Consider the following 20,552-nt stretch of genomic DNA (forward strand, 5'->3'; position numbering starts at 1 on the left):
ATAGTTGCGATAAATAGCAGACAGTCGACGCTGGATACGTCGACAAACAACTCCTGCAGCGGGTTTGCAGATACATTTAGGTCGAGATGTGATATTACAACTTCTGTAGAATCCTGATCTTGGAGTCGGTCGTCCAACAGCCACATGTGTGTGTCTAGCAAATGTAAATTTTCAGTCACCAATGGTAAAGCTAGGCTTAAGAATATAGACAAAATCCTGTGTTATTATGATTTGCTGAAAATAGAAAGAGAGTAAAATATAAATATTAACCAGTTTACTATTGTTTTCAAATCTAAATGATAACCAAACAAAAAATAAATCAGGTAGTGTTGATGGTGAGGAGAAAAGCTAAACACATTCAATATCATAAAAATACAATTTTAATTTGAAAATTTGTTGTGAACTCAGTGACCATAAACTGAGATTGAGTTCCGTCGAAATAATGAAGAGTCATTTTAGAATGCGCCAAAATTATGAACTTTAGGATAGTCTAATGTCAAAAGTGCCATTATTCATTAATATTACGTATAGAAGAGCTAGCAATCTATTTGAAAGCATACTATAAATGAGGAGAGGGGACATAGGGTAAATTGTATTTCTTATCATTTATTTTACACATGTAGTTCTTTTTCATTGCAATGCTGAATTTCGGCCATTTATGTCTATAAATTGGCTAGACTGAGAATAGTAGTGGACCACCATTTCAACCGAGTACAAGTGTGTTGCTGCTGCTGCAATACTGTGATACAAGTGGACAGGCTTCAATCATCATTCTCTTAGACTTGTATGAACTGCTCTGTGATCTCTAGCTATCAGTGGTGCCCTCCAGAATAACAGCGTTCTTCTGCAAGCAAAACTTCTGTATTTATTTCGTTGTTGTGTTGCAGAAGCCATTGACTGTCATCAATTTCTACGGTCAGGAACGGTAAGTTATGTGCACACTTCATCAATGGCAATCCCATATTTTAGTGAATTTATTCATTGTATTATTCTTTGCTTTGTTTCTTGTAATTATTTTGAGAGGTATTATAGCCATGACCTTTAACTTTAAATGGTTAAAATGAAGGCATAGAACAGTGGGCTGAGCCTATTGTTAGTTCTAAGGTTCCAAAGCTACCAGTGTTTGATGAGACTAGTGGCAAGACGAAAGCACTTATTTTAAGGTTTGAGCGATTTGCTGCATCTCAGAAACGTGAGAGTTAGGTTATGATTCTTAGTGCATGTTTAAATGTTTAAAGGCAGCTTTGTGGAAGCGTTATGATATGAACAGGGCAGAAAGTGGATAGAGCATTTTTCATTTGCAGCTAGTTTAAAGTAGAGATGACAGGTATTTTAATTAGTTAATTAGGAAACCAAGATGACCTCCCTTGTCCACAAAACTATATATTTTCGTAAAACTTATTGTATGAATTTTATTTTTTTTTAGTATTTTTGTTATGTAGTTTGAACAAAAATGTGCTTTTTCGGTCAAAAGTGATTTTAAAAAAATAGCTTCTCAACCATGCTTCTGTTTCCTGTCAAAATGTATTTAAGGGGTATATCTGTTTACTATGAAGAAAGTGCCGTCTCAAAAACTTTCTATCACTTGTCAATTTTGCAGGGCAGCAGCTCAAATTTTACTACTAGTTTATGCATAAATTAACAACCAGGCTAGTTGTCTGTATGATTGTTGTAACACTGTTCAACCAAAAACAATGCCCCGACGGTGTTTTGAAGATAAACACATTGTCAATCATTTGTGAAAATTTTAAAACAAAAGGTAAAAGCGTCTAGGAGCTATTTTTGTTTAAAGTTCTGGGATGTACACTAAAAAGAAGCTGAGATAATTGCGAATTTGCATAACAATTCACTCAGTAAAAATGCTCATAATTAAAATGGCTGTAACAGTTCCAAATTTAAATGTATTATCGTTTTGATAACAGTTAAGTATAGTGCATAATATGGAGATCCCGTCATTTCTTTTTTCACCATGTTTCTTTTTATTATTTATGTACAGCCTTGCTAAATCTTGCTAAGCATTCAAAAGAGAGAATGTTTGCACCTGTTATCTATATTTTTAAATCTTTCCACTATTCACAATTCTACAAAATTTTAACAGTCTATTGCCAAGACTGTTTGGATAATAAAAAGCAACAAAAAAAATCATTCCCAAGTGCCCACGAACCTGCATCTCTACCTTAAGTAGTTATTTTGACCAATGGGTAGACCTGCTGGAGTTGATAAGAGTTTTGAAGAAGCTAAGGACTTAGTGATGAGAGATCAGTTGATGAGCACTTTTGGTAAAAAGTTTCCCATTTTCGTAGGCGAAATGTCACCTAAGTAAGTTAAAGAAATGGCTGACGTAGCTGATAAGATAGAGATTCACGTAATCTGGCATGTGGTAAAAATCTGAAATCTAGCCGATTTCAAAATAGTAGTCAGAAAGGTCAGTTATTGTGCACAGGTTGGAAAGGTAAAGGTGTAGGTCTAAGTCAGGCTGTTATATTTGCGGTGTTCCAAATCACTCTTCTGTCAGTTGTCCTAATTGTTATAAAAGTTCCAAGCTAGGATAATTCAGCTGCAATGTTAATATGTCTGAATAAAAATAATAATTCACAAGAAGTCAGTGCTACATATGTAGTTCGTGACGAAGGTCTTGAAGGCAGAGTTAAGAATTTAATTGATTACATTTTAATTTATTCAAAATTTTCGAAGGATTATGTACAGATTGTACAGGATGTTTTGGCTCGTTTAAGGATTAACAGGATTAACTACTAATTACTAATTTAGAGTTTATTGGTCACCAGGTAGGAAACGGTATATTGCAAGTATTACAAGATAAAATAGAAGACGTACAGCAGGATTAAGAATGCTGTTACAATAGTTTTTCCAAGTTTGGGAAATGTAAATTTATTGGAAGTTATGGCTGAATATTGGACTGAAAATGTACCATCTAACACATACTGGACTCCTCCTCCACGGACCTGATAAAGCAGGAGTCAACTTAGCCAAGATAGCATCTGCAAGTACTGGCTTCCGAAGTATGAGTGAAGAATCAAACAGAGCTGAAATTTGAAAACGGATTCCATGATATCGAACGATTTGCAAGCAATGTTTAGACGTTGAAGAGAAGATATATATCTACCTGAATTTGTTGACCATCAATTATAATTGACGACTTGGAAATAAATGTGATAACTTCGTTTCAATGTGAATTCAGCCGCTGACTGCCTAATCATTGAATACCTTTTAGCTTTCTTTACATTGACATAACTGTCAGCATTAACACTATTCATTATGTTTCGTATCCCTGTATTTGGTGAAAAGGGATTTTTGTATGTCAGAGCTAGCAACAAGGTGTTGGTGTCTCTCATATCACGAAGTTGTCTTGCTGTTGTAACTTTTTGTTTTGCTCTCCGGTGCAGTATTTTACCCCTGTGAGTTTCTGCATGACTCCATTGACTTCGGCACATGCTGGCATAGATAGAAGCCACGCCAGACGTTCATGTTCAGTCCCCTGGTGAGTTTTACACTCATCTTCAAGCTCCTCGTCATGAGTAAGCTTCAAAGTGCCTGTACACAGGTAAGTCTCAAGGCTAGACATGGATTGTAGATACAATCAAGCAGATTTGGCACGCAGGTTGTGTCCAGAAGTAGTTAGATAGGGGAACATTTCTGATACAGCTTGAAGATGCCTTCACAAATTGCCGACGAATGCCCACATGTCTATGTACTGTAGCCACACGAAGGCTGTTCGATTAGTCTTCATCGTTTCCTTCCGTCTTTGGAGATGGCCTTTTAATGTGCGCAACATTTCAGATTTACTAGCCTCCTCTGCAAATTGATGTCCTTTCATTAACCGGGTATAGACAGAATGTGCTTCTTGCAGATCAGGGTTGTCTGAGGTGAAATTGCATTTGATATTGCAACTTCAAAGTGCATAACATACCATATCTACCAGACGATGTGCATGAGCAGCTCTTGATATGTCTTTTGAGGCATATATTGTTTTGAGCAATTCTGGGAGACCTGAATTAGCCATAAGGTGATCTATACTCAAAAGTAAAACTCATCTCAGTATGGATGGTGAAAGCTTTTCACCACAGTGGAAGGTCAAATGTGACGATTGGTGTTACATTATGTCGCAGTGCATGTTCAGAGACAAATTTCAAATAATCACATAAACTCACATCAATCATAGGGTGAAATACTACAAATGATTTCCGGGATGGTGTCCATGATGGTCAAACTGCATGATTCCAGACCATGCAGGTCTGTATGACCCAAACAATAGTGATGTATTCCACAAGATATTTAGATTTTCTGTTGTGTCCTTGACTATCTCGGTAATTATGTCGTTGTACAACATGTCCACTATACCTTGACCTTCTACTCTATGAAACTGTATTTGAATATGACCTGTTGATATATCTTGAGGACTGACCCTTCTTCTTGGAACAGGGTGACCTTGTTTAGTACCAGGTGTTACAGTGGCAATTATCCGCATATCATGGAATGTATCATTACCATTCATTTTGTCCAAACCTCTGTACCTCATTGTAGGAACTGCAGAATCAATAATGATGAAGTGAGTCAATGATGCTGAAGCTTTACTGCCAATCCCAGCTGTAGTGGAGTGAGTAGGATACAGGGTCTGACTGCTTGCATAATGGCCTGTCCAAGAGGTGCCAGTTTCACACCTACCTTTTTTTCAACAAAAAATCTTTTTAGCAAGACCTTGAGACATTGTTCTTGAGACTCAATGTTGAAACACTTTGGCATGAAGTATATTCCTTTGGAATTTGCTTTCTGGTGCGAAAATTTACACTACACATGGTAGGTAATAATAATAAAATAATAATATAATAAATATAAGTTTATATAGCGCTTAGTATCCATCGCAGTGATGCACAATGACGCTTAGTTTCACAGATAGGCTTGCTGAAAAAGGTAAGATTTGAGTTTGGTTTTGAAGATGTTAACATTTGGTGCAGAACAGATGTCATTCGGTAATTGATTCCATAAAGATGGCGAGGAATAGGCGAATGACCGGTCACCATAATTCTCGAGATGAGTTCTAGGTATGGCAAGTGTATGTTTCTTACTTGAGCAAAGGGTTCTCTGGTTTTGATTTTTGTGAATAAGGTCCGATATGTAGGATGGTGTCAATCCATGTAGTGACTTGTACGTGAGTAGTAAAATTTTGAAGTGTATCCTATGGTGAACTGGCAGCCAATGTAATTTACGAAGAACAGGAGTGATTCGATCAAATTTTTTGATACGTGTAATTAGACGGGCAGCACAGTTTTGAGCCCTCTGAAGCAGGTGTATCTGTTATTTTGGTAAGCCATAGAGTAAGGCATTGCCGTAATCCAGTTTAGCGGTTATAATAGAGTTAATGAGTTTAAGACAGGTATGCTCAGATAGATGTTGGCGAATGAGTCCTATGCGTCTGATATGCATGTATATACTCTGGCATGTACTGATGATGTGTTTACTGAACTGAAGTTAATCATCGAAGATGACACCAATGTTGCGAGCTGCTTTAACTGGTTTAACGAGTGTTGATCCAATGTTGATACCATGCAAGGGGTTCAAATTTTGAACGGATTAGCAATATCTCTGTTTTACCATCATTTAGCTGTAGTTTATTGTTAACCATCCAAGCCTTGATGTTAGATAGGCAATTTTCAATTTGTGATGTGGCAGCTGAAATGTTATCTTTAGTGAAAGAAAAGTAAAGTTGATTGTCATCAGAGTATTGGTGAAAATGAAGATTGTGGTGACGAATAATTTGACCAAGTGATGAGATGTAAATTGAGAATAACATGGGACCGAGTACTGATCCTTGGGGAACTCCATAATGAAGAGTTGTTTCTTTAGATGAATGACCATTAATGACAATTGACTGATATCTGTTCGTGAGATATGAAGCTAGCCATTGCCAGACAAGATCACATATGTCCATATCTGCTAGCCGTGCAAGAAGGATGTCACGGTCGATCGTGTCAAAGGCAGCAGACAGGTCTTGGAGGAAAAGGATAACATATTGTCCTGCATCAATACACATTGATATTTCATTGTGGACTTTGATGAGTGCTGTCTCGGTGCTGTGAAATTTCCTGTATGGAGACTGAAGAGGTTCCAGAAGAGAGTTCCTAGCAAGGTAGTCATTTAGTCTCCCGGTGACGACTTTTTCCAGAACTTTTGAAAGGAAAGGTAGGTTAGAGATAGGTCGGTAATTATTGAGTATTTGCTGATCAAGTGTTTTTTTTTTAAGCAGTGGTATGACAACTGCAAACTTCAGATTAGCTGGTACGAGTCAATGTTGGAAAGATAGGTTGATGAGATACATGAACCAGGGTATGATCTGTGATTGAACTTTCTTGAATAAATATGTGGGAATTGGGTCGAGACAACATGATTTAGACGGTGATTCCTTGAAAGTTGTTCAGATGTACATGTAGCATTTCCCATGCTCAAAATATAGTCTGACAACTCAGATATGCTTAAAATGACATCTACGGGGAAAGTTGTATCAAAATAGAGATATTATGATAATTCTGAAATGTGCAAAATACCTGATTTTCAGTTATGCAAATTCGACCTACTTGCTCTCTTTATATTTATTTAGACTTTTTATATGTGGGTCTAAAGACCATTGTCAAACGCATAGGCAAGAACACAGTTCTGTTGCAATTAGTGACAGGTTTCCCTATTATTTTTGCTAAATTGACTGGACTACTTTATCATTTGATTATGACTCTGAGTGCTATAAGTTGGGTGCCACATATAGAGCAGGGTATGCCCATCCATTTCGAATAAATGATATAGTACTATGTTTGCCACGATGACCAGACAGCTTTCACTTATTCATTTATAAATGTACTGAAGTGTACACATCGTTGCTGGTGGCGTTGTTGATGTTGCAGATATAGTGAAATATTATCTTTTATTTATAAGGAATACGGTAAAAATATTAAATGTATTAACAGATAGTGTTAAAACAAACATAGTATGGCGATCACCGCGTAATAGTTAAAATGACAATAAATATTCGATATTTTTGCTGTGCAAAATGTCTTTAATATATGTTATACAATATATTACAATATAAAATAGTGTTGTTTACTCCAATTATCACATATACAATATACTGACTTATATTCATTATCACTGTACATTATACTGAGTTATATTTATTATCACCTGTACATTATACTGTCTTACATTAAGTATCACCTGTACAATATACTGACTTACATTTATTATCACATGTACATTATACTGTCTTACATTTAGTATCACCTGTACATTATACTGACTTATATTTATTATCACCTGTACATTATACTGACTTATATTTATTATCACATGTACATTATACTGTCTTACATTTAGTATCACCTGTACAATATACTGACTTACATTTATTATCACCTGTACATTATACTGTCTTACATTAAGTATCACCTGTACATTATACTGACTTATATTTATTATCACCTGTACATTATACTGTCTTACATTAAGTATCACCTGTACATTATACTGACTTATATTTATTATCACTAGTACATTATACTGTGTTACTCCCATTATTACATGTACATTATACTGTCTTACATTTATTATCACCTGTACATTATACTGTTTTACATTAAGTATCACCTGTACATTATACTGACTTACATTAAGTATCACCTGTACATTATACTGTCTTACATGTATTATCACCAGTACATTATACTGTCTTACATTTATTATCACCTGTACATTATACTGTCTTACATTAAGTGTCACCTGTACATTATACTGTCTTACATTAAGTATCACCTGTACATTATACTGTCTTACATGTATTATCACCAGTACATTATACTGTCTTACATTTATTATCACATGTACATTATACTGTCTTACATTAAGTATCACCTGTACATTATACTGTCTTACATTTATTATCACCTGTACATTATACTGTCTTACATTAAGTATCACCTGTACATTATACTGACTTATATTTATTATCACCTGTACATTATACTGTCTTACATTAAGTATCACCTGTACATTATACTGACTTATATTTATTATCACTAGTACATTATACTGTGTTACTCCCATTATTACATGTACATTATACTGTCTTACATTTATTATCACCTGTACATTATACTGTTTTACATTTATTATCACCTATACATTATACTGTCTTACATTAAGTATCACATGTACATTATACTGTCTTACATTTATTATCACCTGTACATTATACTGTCTTACATTTATTACCACCTATACATTATACTGTCTTACATTAAGTATCACCTGTACATTATACTGTATTACATTTATTATCACCTGTACATTATACTGTCTTACATTTATTATCACCTGTACATTATACTCTTTACATTTATTATCACCTGTACATTATACTGTCTTACATTTATTATCACCTGTACATTATACTGTCCTATATTTGTTATCACATTTAAATTATACTATTATATGTAAATTACTAGTATATTTTTTTTACTCCCATTACCTTATATTGTGCTAGATAGACTAATATATGATTTACGCTAAACTTTTGAATATATTTCGTGAAATCATGTATTTTTTTATTGAACAGCATGAATAATATAATAAGAATATTTAATCCATTTTGTAATTTAAAAGACTGTTTCATTTTTAGGTTTGTTTGTTGGAACGTTATCATATTTAATATCTCCATCCACGTGATCCTTAAGAGTCCACCACGTCAGCACTTTGAAGAACAGACCAATGATCTTTATAGCTAATATCACTAACATGTATTTCATGCGATATTGCGGTAAGTCGTATATCCAACAAGCGCCATCATCGCCACATGCTTTTGTTTCCCATAATATGCACGAAGAATCAATGATCGCTCCAACGAATACGGGCGTAGGAATCCACGCTGAAATAATAAGAAAAATAACATAAGATCATTTGAATACTTGACACATGACAATGGTACATATATTTCACAGTTGTGACCATTCGTGTAAAATATGACTGCTGATATGTTACGATAAACATCATGATATTTACAATATACGTCACCATTTTATGCATATTCATGTGTCGAAAGTTTGTATTAAAGACAATAGCAAACACGTAGTAAGCAGTTATAGTTTTTTGTAATTGTTATCTTCGCGTTTCTAATAATAATCTGTCAAAGTAAAGACACATAAGAACTGTGTGACGTGTTTCGGGCACCGTGAACAAGAGCTTGTACAATATATTGGCGATCCGCCCTGCTAGGATTGCCCCTAAAATGCGCTTTTTCTTTTACTGTTAAGTCGAAATATACGTTATGTAAGGAAAGTAACATTCATCATCGCCAATCGACAAAATTGTGATTTAATTCGAAAATATATATTGTTGACTGAATGGGGGCAAATGAGATATAATGTATAACTGTTTTTACTTTCAAAGTCGTTTTATCTTAAGTATGACTTAATAAGTTGTTTACCTAATAGCTGAGTGACCATGTTTTGAACTCCAAGTGCAAACGGTTTATCAATTGGATCTACGCACCTACAACAAAGATAGACATGGTTTTCAAGACATGTAAAGAATATTGTAGCTTGTGTGCGTGGCGTGGTGTGGATTGGTGTCGTGTTGATAGTGTGACGTGTTGAGTTATGGTTGGTTTGGCCGTGGTGTGGTGAGATGTGGTGTGGTGAGATGTGGTGTGGTGAGATGTGGTGTGGTGAAGCGCAGCGTGATGTCATGTGTCACACTGTGATGAGGCGTGGTTAGTGTAATATACGTTATGGTGCGGCGTGTGTACGTAGTATGGTCTGGCTGGTGTGATACGATGCGAGACATAACGTGGTGCATTGCGGTGTGGTTGCATGGTGCGGGTTGACATGTCCGGGGTGACATGATGTGTGGCATTGTACGGTCTGGCTGGTGTGATACGACGCGAGGCATAACGTGGTACATTGCGGTGTGGTTGCACGGTGCGGGTTGACATGTCCGGGATGACATGGTGTGTGGCGTTGTACGGTCTGGCTGGTGTGATACGATGCGAGGCATAACGTGGTGCATTGTGGTGTGGTTGCATGGTGCGGGTTGACATGTCCGGGGTGACATGGTGTGTGGCGTTGTACGGTCTGGCTGGTGTGATACGATGCGAGGCATAACGTGGTGCATTGTGGTGTGGTTGCATGGTGCGGGGTGACATGGTGTGTGGCGTTGTACGGCCTGGCTGGTGTGATACGATGCGAGGCATAACGTGGTGCATTGCAGTGTGGTTGCATGGTGCGGGTTGACATGTCCGGGGTGACATGGTGTGTGGCGTTGTACGGTCTGGCTGGTGTGATACGATGTGAGGCATAACGTGGTGCATTGCGGTGTGGTTGCATGGTGCGGGGTGACATGGTGTGTGGCGTTGTATGGTCTGGCTGGTGTGATACGATATGAGGCATAACGTGGTGCATTGCGGTGTGGTTGCATGGTGCGGGTTGGCATGGTGTGTGGCGTTGTATGGTCTGGCTGGTGTGATACGATGCGAGGCATAACGTGGTGCATTGCGGTGTGGTGGCATGGTGCGGGTTGACATGTCCGGGGTGACATGGTGTGTGGCGTTGTACAGTCTGGCTGGTGTGATACGATGTGAGGCATAACGTGGTGCATTGCGGAGTGGTGGCATGGTGCGGGTTGACATGTCCGGGGTGACATGGTGTGTGGCGTTGTACGGTCTGGTTGGTGTGATACGATGCGAGGCATAACGTGGTGCATTGCGGTGTGGTGGCATGGTGCGGATTGACATGTCCGGGGTGACATTGTGTGTGGCGTTGTACGGTCTGGCTGGTGTGATACGATGCGAGGCATAACGTGGTGCATTGCGGTGTGGTGGCATGGTGCGGGTGACATGGTGTGTGGCGTTGTATGGTCTGGCTGATGTGATACGATGCGAGGCATAACGTGGTGCATTGCGGTGTGGTCGCATGGTACGGGTTGACATGTCCGGGGTGACATGGTGTGTGGCGTTGTACAGTCTGGCTGGTTTGATACGATGCGAGGCATAACGTGGTGCATTGCGGTGTGGTGACATGGTGCGGGTTGACATGTCCGGGGTGACATGGTGTGTGGCGTTTTACGGTCTGACTTGTGTGATGTGTTGCTCATTATAAAAAGTTTGAAACACTTACCTTAAAACGAGCTCCAGACTAAATGTCGCAGGAAGGAACCCGATGAAGGTAAAAATGAAGAAAACGATAACAAACACTATAACAGAGTGAGTACATGCTTCCCTGCATATACCAGTCTTAGCATAGCCAAGTATTGACAAGTCGTCTTCGCTGGGAAAGTATGCAGGGTTGTTGTCCATTACATAGTTGTGCGTCACTGTATCAGAACTATTACTGGCCATCAAGGAATGATTACTTGGGAAAACAAAACTGATTTTACTAGACATGGCACTGATAGTTGTGCTGGTACAGATGCATTCCGTGAAGTTCTATTTAAAAAAAAACAGATTTTATAAAGTCTTGTTTATTATAATAATATAATGTATTCCCTGTCAAAGTCGATATAAATTGAATTAAACATTACCTTTACATGTGACATCGGGGAATTGAATGATTGACATCCTGCATGGCATGGTGAAGGATACGTTATTCCATCTGATCCACATACCGGATCAAAAACATCATCTTGACATATACATTCAGCGTTACAGGAAGTTACATTGTTCACATTGCTATCATTGCCATAAAATCTGGAAAAATGAACAGGCTCAAAACGTGATTTGATTCAGCATGCTAATATAAGAACCTATGTATCATCTGAAAGTTTAAATATAGTTGAATACGCTTGTGCATATGACGTACCAATGTATGTCTAATGGATTACTTGACAGGAAATTCTGCTATTGTGCTTTTTAACTATTCCAATTATTGAAAACATCGTTTTTAGTAACGCGAATATCCTGTGAATTGCACCGAACATTCGTGGTACTTTAGGCTATATGACATCGACCCATACACACGGTTTCGCTGAAAACAAACGACCACCCATGGCCGGGAAAGCGTGCGTGATCGTGTTCAGAAAATAATTACTTAACCAGGTTTACCATGAAACGCACCAAAGCCCGCGAAGTTGTGTTAGGTTTTGTCAACGATAAATATAGGTTTAGAGTGAGAGTTCTACCAAGATACAATTGTGATGAGACGGCCCAATAAATGAACGTAGGCTAGTAAATATGTCAAGACGATCGCTTCTCGGTTTTAAAGGCCCCGACTCGAAGTACTAAGCCCCTTTTGTTATTTTTCTTTTTTTTTACCTCACCTTTTTGTCAATGCGCTAGAGAGTATGGCTAAACACTTACTTCAAAATGGCGATTAGTCATAGTATGGCAGCCATTTTGTTTTGACATTTCGTATTGCAAAATTTCTGCTCATTTTTTTCAACCAGTGTTGGGAAGAGGACCCAGTTATGGTGCATTATGGGTATATATTTTTTTCAGAATTGCAGCTGCATTTTTGAAACTTGGTATGAGGATTAGTACATGTCTAATCTTTTTCTGGTATTTTGATTGTTCAATTACTTTGTCTGAGATCTTATATTGAACAACCGAAAGTGAACATTATCACCATGCTTTAGGGGTTTCAGAATTCCTATTTTTTTAGTGTGGCATCATCGACCGATAGACTTCCCAAATCTTGAGAAATATAGCGGTCAAGTGATATTTCCCGCCGTATTGGATTATTTAGTCACTTTATATCTTGTACGGGTCTAGGAATACCGACTACTTTTAGAACAAATCATTAAATTCACAGTAAAAAATCTTTAGAGAACAAAACTTTTAATTTACGGAACATGTAGTTAATTTCCCTCATGGTGGTCATGGTTAATTAACATATTTGCAATTTGCATATGCGCACTGCCGTATACATATATCAAATCTATCAGATGATGTATATTTTGTACAGTAGTAGCATGCTTAGTAACTTCTAGAAAATGTCTGAATTACATATAAATTTGTAAATCGTGTTACCCCTGTTGCTACCTGAATACATTCAAATCGGATTAAAATGTACTTAACCCCAATAATCAGGTTAACATATTAACACTCAACAATTTGGTTCAGGATCCTTATTTCGCATATAAACAATAAACATAGTTTTATCATATGATGGTATTTTTGTATGGTAATGTTTATGCCTATTGTAAACGCTGTGTAATAATATAATTGTACAAACCCGACTGCGTATTCTGTATTAATGCCAGTAAATCTGTAATTACTACAACCAATGAAAATTAGCATGACAGAGAGAGGTGCTGTGAGTGCCGCTGCAATTACGATATTTCTAGCTGTTGTCTTTAACTTTGGTTTGTATTTTCGCATGAGTGTGCCTCCAACAAAAATCGCCAGTCCACTCGGTATAACAAATGCAAAAGCTGAGAAAACATAAAAGTAACGAACGTTGGTTTGTCAATCACGCTTTTCTGTTGGAATGTGAGAAAATTATATACTAGTATCTTTGATGCAGTTACGGCGGTTACATTATCACCGCTCATCGCAAACGATTGTGGGATACTAGTATATTATGTCATTTCCGTCTGCGCAATGCAATATGTGATACTAGTACTTACGTCATTTATGCGCAGTGTATGTTTACGATTATGTCACGTGGTCACCACTTATACCACGTATGTTTGTACAAAACATGACGTCATTCAACACAGAATTCTCGATTAGTTTATTGTTGTTTGCCGAGGTTTGTACTAGAATCTACTACCTTACTATACCTATATTACTATACCTTCTATATCTACAATATCATTAGTTCTAAATGTTGTCATACTTACGGACAATGATTCCTGCTATTGACATGGTAACTCTGAATTGGTCACTGATGTATTTAACACAAAAAGGTGCGAATGCTGCCATTAGGGCCATATCGGATGTACGTACGAACATAAGTGCCAGGTAAGTTTTGTTGCAGATGAGACGCTTCAGTGCCTGCGGTAGATCTGAAATATAACAGAAGTTCGGATTCGCACTTTTAGTAATACTACAAACACAATTTCGTTAAATTGATAGTAAACAATTCTATGAATGTGCCAAAATACACTCTAGAAAGATTGCTGTAAAAATTAGCTGAGGCGATAGTAGTATCTATCTGTGGTGTGTGCACGGTGATATGTGTTGAGGCTACCATTAAAAACGAAAAGGGTAAGACAACAACACATTTCTAAATAAATGATTTTATTACGGAATTGTTTTGTTTTTGTTTCTCTTGCGTCCTACAAAGATAGTTAAAATGCGTATTTTCCTTCTGAATTGTATTGCATATGTCTGATATTGCCACAAACGAATGAATTAACTAGCAACTGTGTCCACGGAAGTGGAAATTATCATGTCATTGTTTAATTGCGAATTAAGAACATAGTAAGGAATCATATTATCCTCATACATTAATTTCCCTTTTTTCTATGATTTGATATTATTATACCTCGTAACCCTAACAACCAATCAGATTCGCGCATTTTGCGGTTAGTATATTTGCACATTATCCATGGGTTATAGTAACAATGTTATGCCCCAGAATATGAATATTAAATATTGATACGAAATATGTATCTTTCGAAAATTTGAATTAACTGTTTTATGCTGGGAAAACGTGATATATACTTAGACAGTTTGTTAAAGGGAAAAGTCTCTTTGCTGAAAAAAAAGAGTAACCAGTACTATAACATTATAAATCTGTTCCCTCGGCCTAGCTTGACTGTCCGGCAACTGATATATTTCAAAAGTAGGTGTATTATGTTCACATCAAAGTTTCCACAAAGATATACTCTTCACAATCTAACTTAATTTTAACCATGGCTTGTTTATTTACGTTGCTGCTCAGTATATCTTCAATAGAAAAATGCGAGTTCCAGGTACAATTATATTTTGCTCCTGACGCATCAAAAACGCTCCGTTGCAGTTTGATTTTGTTACCCTGATTTTGATCATTTTAATGTTTCCGTCGCTACAAACAACGGAGGGAAATGCTGACTTGAAGTTGGGTATATTAAGCGATATTGAACAATTCATTCCTATATACACTCGCAATATATTGTGGTATGACCACCTTTGACGGGTGGTTATTGCTTGAATATCTGTACATCGTAATAATGGAAACCAACTTAAAACAATAACATACCTTTCATTTTTTGCTTCCGAACAGGTGCAGCATTCTTAGATTCGTCTACTCCTTGCTTATATGTATCTTCGCCTCCAATCTTAGCATGGAACCTTTTTGGGAGTAGCATAAATGGTATCCCAATCATAATACACAATGTACCGTTGATAATAAAAGGTAGCCACCATGCACCGACCCAGCGTGGATCATACGGAGTAATACCAACCATTGATGTATCAACACGGTAGAAATCTACATAAAGGTTACTGTATGCGGCTGATAACGGAAAGCCGATGAGCGGACCAATCGCATACATAGCAAACATCATACCTAGATCGAACAATATAGTAAAAATTACAGCTATTTATATGCCCATCTTTGTATTGTGCTCAATGGTGGTGGATTGCATCCGTGAAATCAAAATCGTGTACGATTGAGTGCAGTCGTTCAAAAATAGTGTTTTTATATCGAAATAATATCAATATTGTTAAATGCTTGCTTACACTTATAACATCAGAAAACGACGTTTCGTCACTAGGGTGTGAAAGGCGTATTCATGATGAAACTACACCTGTCGTGTTATCGTGACCATTAGAAGATTAAGTAATGCCCAAATTAGGATACATGAGTATGTATATTAAGATATATGTCACTGACAGTGAACACTACTCCCTGGTACACAAATATATTTTGGAAAAAATATATTGTACAGAAATTGTAATTTTGAGTTCGATTTCCGAAAATCACAATGATAGGGCTTTACTTAACATTGATATCCTATGATAGAACGTTATTGCCAAATACTGTCATGTGTTCGGTTGTATGATTTTAATGGATTGATTACACGTCCCAATATCTTGAATATAATGTTTTATTGAAAATAATGTGATAACAGCGAAACTAGTTATGGGGAGATATGAGTAAAATTCAAAAACTACATCTCTGTCGGAATATTTCAATTTCAGCGACAAGGTTTAATTTTAAAATGAGCTGTGTCTTCGCGATTAGCAATCAGTGATAAAAAGGTCCAACAACTGACAAAATGTCTAATACTACTCAGTACTTTCTATAAAAATAGCATGTATATACCTAAATAGAACGGAGCTCTATTTTTGACAACGTTATCGTCAATATACGTGACTCCGAGAATGAAGATTGGAGATATACCGATGCCGAACATCGTTAGACCTGCGAATATCAGTAGCAACACTTTAAACTGCTCCCCGCTAATGGCCCCCTCGTTGCATCCATCACCGGTGTCGTTAACGGAATATTCTACGTCATTTCCGGCACTGCAGAGAATCGAAGTCGAGTTGTCACTGTGAATGGTGCCGTATTGATATGGTTCAGACATAAACTGTAGGCAGCTGACTATGTATAATCCTATCCCAGCAAGTACCATGCCGCCTCCTATCCAACGTGGCGTGTGGCTGTTTCGTCTACCACCAATGTAACCAACTAGAAGCAATGCCACAAGTTGGGCAACATCGGTGAGAGTGAATGCAAGACCAACTACCTTAGACGGTAAACTATAGCGTTTCTCCCAATTACTAACAGAGGTTGTCATACTTGCAAAATTTAAAGTCACGCACAGTGTTGCTACCACAAGACCGGCGAGCGCAATATGAAACTTTGCAAACACTTGTATACACTGAGGGCGCCATGTACTTATTCCGCATCTATAATCATTCTCGTCGGTCTTAGACGTTTTAAAGGTGACATTCACGGTCGGGTGATTAAGCAGAGATCCCTCCGTTTCTGTCCGTACATCATGGTTATTGTTCTTTTTCCCATTGTTATCCATATTTATATCTCGGGGGACGACAGGAATCACCTGAAATACCAACATGCACGCTTTTAAACACTTACACACAAAGCATTGTTCATCAATGGACGATTGTTTTTCTTAAATCCCACGTAACACTGTAGACATATATGTGTTTTGCATTGCAGACAAACAATTGTAAATCCACCTAAATATCACAATGCTCGCCATTTTCTTATGCTAAGTAGTAATTGTCAAATGACGCCATAGAACCAGTGTCCCATTGCAACTAAAGACTCCACTGTAGCCAAACACGGTTTATAACATATTCTATAGTTTAGATTATTGAGAAATCTAAGGCAATGTAATGAATTTCACGTCACGTTAAATCACCTGCATACATTTGTATTGAGAATAACGTTGACTCGTTGTTTACCAAATCTGTGCCACCATGACTCGTCCATTCAAGGTTATACATACACTTGGTCCTAACTATCCACAAATATATTATTGTTTAGACCAGTTAAGAAAGATGGCGATGCTATCTAGATTTATGTTTTTTTTAGAATCGAGTGCGCAGTATCTCACCTGTGTGCTTTTTAAGGTACTGTTCTGATGCGTCGACGTCCTTGGTGACGATGAAAGAATGGCTGTGTATTTACATTTTGTCACGTGGTCGTTATATTCATGGTTCTTTGCTTACAAGGTTAAACAAGTCAAGAATGTATTGTAAAGTACTCGAAACTTTTATAACTAACTAGTGCGTAGTAAATCATATCAAACATGGTTGTATTTTATAGTAAAATATTCATTTAGTTTTAGCTCTGTGTTTATGGTTATGCTTCAGTATGGATTGTACTGGAGATGTATGAACAGACAAATCACTCGTTCCCATAACAACTGCATCCGATGAAGACAATATTTATAAAATTGCATACCATAGCTCCAACTCTTTATTCGAATTTACTTTGTGTTTGTTGACAAAGGAACGGAGTGATATGCATCAAGACGGAATGTCACGTCATTGCCAAGAGCGTTTACGCTCGCCGATCGTTTCATCAACGGGAGATTTATAAGCTACTTAACAATGGAAATGTGTACGCAACGGGTTCGATAGCCTTACAGTTGAGACAATGCTTGCGGGGACATAAAACTGGCATTCGTGGTTCGGAAAATTAGCATATTCAGATTATCAGCGTGCTAATATCTATTAAACTGAAGGGTGTCCTTGCAATCGGCAAGGCGACATATAAGATACGAAGTGGAGGTGTCCTAGTCTAGTGATGTTCTATGTTTAGATTCAACAATAAAGATTCTGTAATCAGTTTAGAACAAATCTTCGATCTCCAACCGGCACATTAAATGTCAACGAATGCTTAGAAATAGTCTATGGAATGCACAACAAATGATTGACGGTATGGTGTATCGCAGTAAATATTTAAAATGTAAATCATACAACGAAACAAAATCAATATGACAGACAACATGGTATTCTAACGTTTTCCCTATCACGCCACCTCAATCATACGCAGCTTGCTTGCGTGATTGGATCACCAGGGTCGTGGCCTCAATTTGACTTTCAGCAAATCTAGATCTGGTATTGCATTTGCAGGTGCGTTGAATCTGAAATGTTCATACTTAGTGGTAGAATAATATCATATAAACAATGAATTCGTTGTGTACAAGAACGTAAAGTACCACAAGCAGATCCATGTTTTGAAAGATACCTCGATATCCACTTGACCGTGACTGAATGTCGAGGTGAACGGGACAATCTGGAACAAACAGAGAACAATAACAGCACATGCTAATCTGTGCCGTACTATTGGTGTCCATCGCGTTTGAATTATAAAAATTTCTGGTATGTCTTTGCCTCGAGGACTCCAATTACATGAAGCGTGCTAAGCAAACGGGTCAGTTATTCAGTGTTATTTTGTGTTACTGCGCAAGTGCGTGCGATGCGTTGCCCCCGAAACGAAAGTTGAATGCGAAGCTACTAACAAGATTATATCTGATTTGCCAGCCAACGCTAACACGTAACAGTCGGATCAATCAGAAAGCAGCTTGCTTGTTGACGTGTTTTTTGACGTATATGCGTTGTATATATGCCTCGACTCAACTGTGAATGCTTTTGGGTATTACATTTGAATATAATGATATTTCGGTGTAGTTTAGTGGTAGTTATCTGACACAAATGTGTGCTGATAGTTTAACTGATTTCAGTAAATACGCCACGCCCACCAACAATTCGTTTACTGCTTCATACATCATCCTGCGTTATACAAGAAATCTAACGTAAACATAGGACAAACACAGGTCATTTACTAGAGCAATTTTATAATCTCAAATTTGTCGTAGAACAGCGCCGCTGTATTTGAAATTTTTACGCAATTTGTGTGTTTTGTACAAAGTATTTGTTGAAAGAGAAAGGTGTTGAAACAATCCTATATTTAAGCAGTATGCCGCTACGGGGTGCAGCTCGTTTCAGTGTTAAAATGCGAACTGGCCGGGACGCCGTGTAGTTTAAAGCTCCACACTGGGTGGCGCCGGGTATGTTTGTAACAATTATTACTTCTTCAGGCTGAAGCTGCGGGCGGTTAGATTAGCATGACAAGGCGTGCGTCTGCTTAGAATGCGAGGCGCGGTGTACGGTGACATGCTACGCAGATTTCCCGATGTTGCAGGTTCTATGCGCGTGAGTCGAACGTGTCATGTAACTCATTAGATAACGCACAGATCGCTTGGAAAGTTTCGAATGCGTAAACAGGACGCACAACATGATTTTCCAAACTCCCCTCATTTGCATAGAGTTTTAAAAATCGTATTAAAAAATAAATCGCATATCATATCAGTTGCATACTTTTTATCTTTTTAAATATTATTTTGTTTTACCATTATTAGTAATTTCCTTTTTCAATATTTTAATTTCTGTTCACATAAATAGTATTTTGTATTTATTTCTGGTAATAAAAGTTATCAAATTTGTGATATATTTCATATATCTAAAACTGTTATCACAGTTGAAATTGACTAAACTCCAGGGGTTACAATACACAAGAATTTAATAAATCAATCGCGCATGATATCCACAAATGTGAACGAGAGGAAATGTTGAGGCAACGTGAGTATCGCCATGCGAATTACATTCGTATACAGATTAAGGTCAGGTTAACATTCACAGCTGTAAAACATTGATCAGGTTGGTGCCTTCGGGGGTATTGTCCTGTAATTCATTGCTCTGTAATAACAACAACGCTAACTACGCATACTTTTCAACCTTTTCACCACCAGTTCCCTGTTTTCATCACAAATTCATAAAATATTCCCGTTTATAATCTGCACTATCCTTCAGAAAATTGGGACAAAAATAGCCAAATTTTTTGAATAAAAACTAAAAATAACGCAAATTTCGGGTCTTTAAAATAACAGAAATTTCCTGACATATTGAAGAATATAAGAAAAAAGGATGTAGAATAATTTGGGCGAGCAAGTCTTGTGGTTATATAAAGGTTAAACGTATACGTGATTAACTGTTTGAACACCAAAATCATTTTTTGTCACGAAACCCAAATTAAAACACACATAGTTTTTTGGGGGTGGGTCAAAAAATGATCATAACTTGTATCCATCTG

The 20,552-nt window shown here is 37.3% G+C and overlaps 1 protein-coding gene across 1 annotated transcript; it reads right to left on the reverse strand.

Annotated features, from left to right (window-relative positions):
• Nucleotides 1-6,914: 6,914 nt before the first annotated feature.
• LOC100373020 (solute carrier organic anion transporter family member 5A1-like) lies at nt 6,915-17,575 on the reverse strand. The gene is made up of 9 exons (XM_085508054.1): nt 17,509-17,575; nt 16,245-16,989; nt 15,177-15,485; nt 13,834-13,998; nt 13,224-13,422; nt 11,575-11,740; nt 11,172-11,479; nt 9,485-9,549; nt 6,915-8,926 (listed from the first exon to the last, which is right to left on the reverse strand). Exons 2-9 carry the CDS (start codon nt 16,957-16,959, stop codon nt 8,658-8,660), a joined length of 2,196 nt encoding a protein of 731 aa, XP_085364180.1. The 5' UTR covers nt 16,960-16,989; nt 17,509-17,575; the 3' UTR covers nt 6,915-8,657.
• Between the last annotated feature and the right edge of the window lie 2,977 nt (nt 17,576-20,552).

This window comes from Saccoglossus kowalevskii, chromosome 14 (genome assembly GCF_978046115.1).
Source record: "Saccoglossus kowalevskii chromosome 14, keSacKowa6.1, whole genome shotgun sequence".
NCBI lineage: Eukaryota > Metazoa > Hemichordata > Enteropneusta > Harrimaniidae > Saccoglossus > Saccoglossus kowalevskii.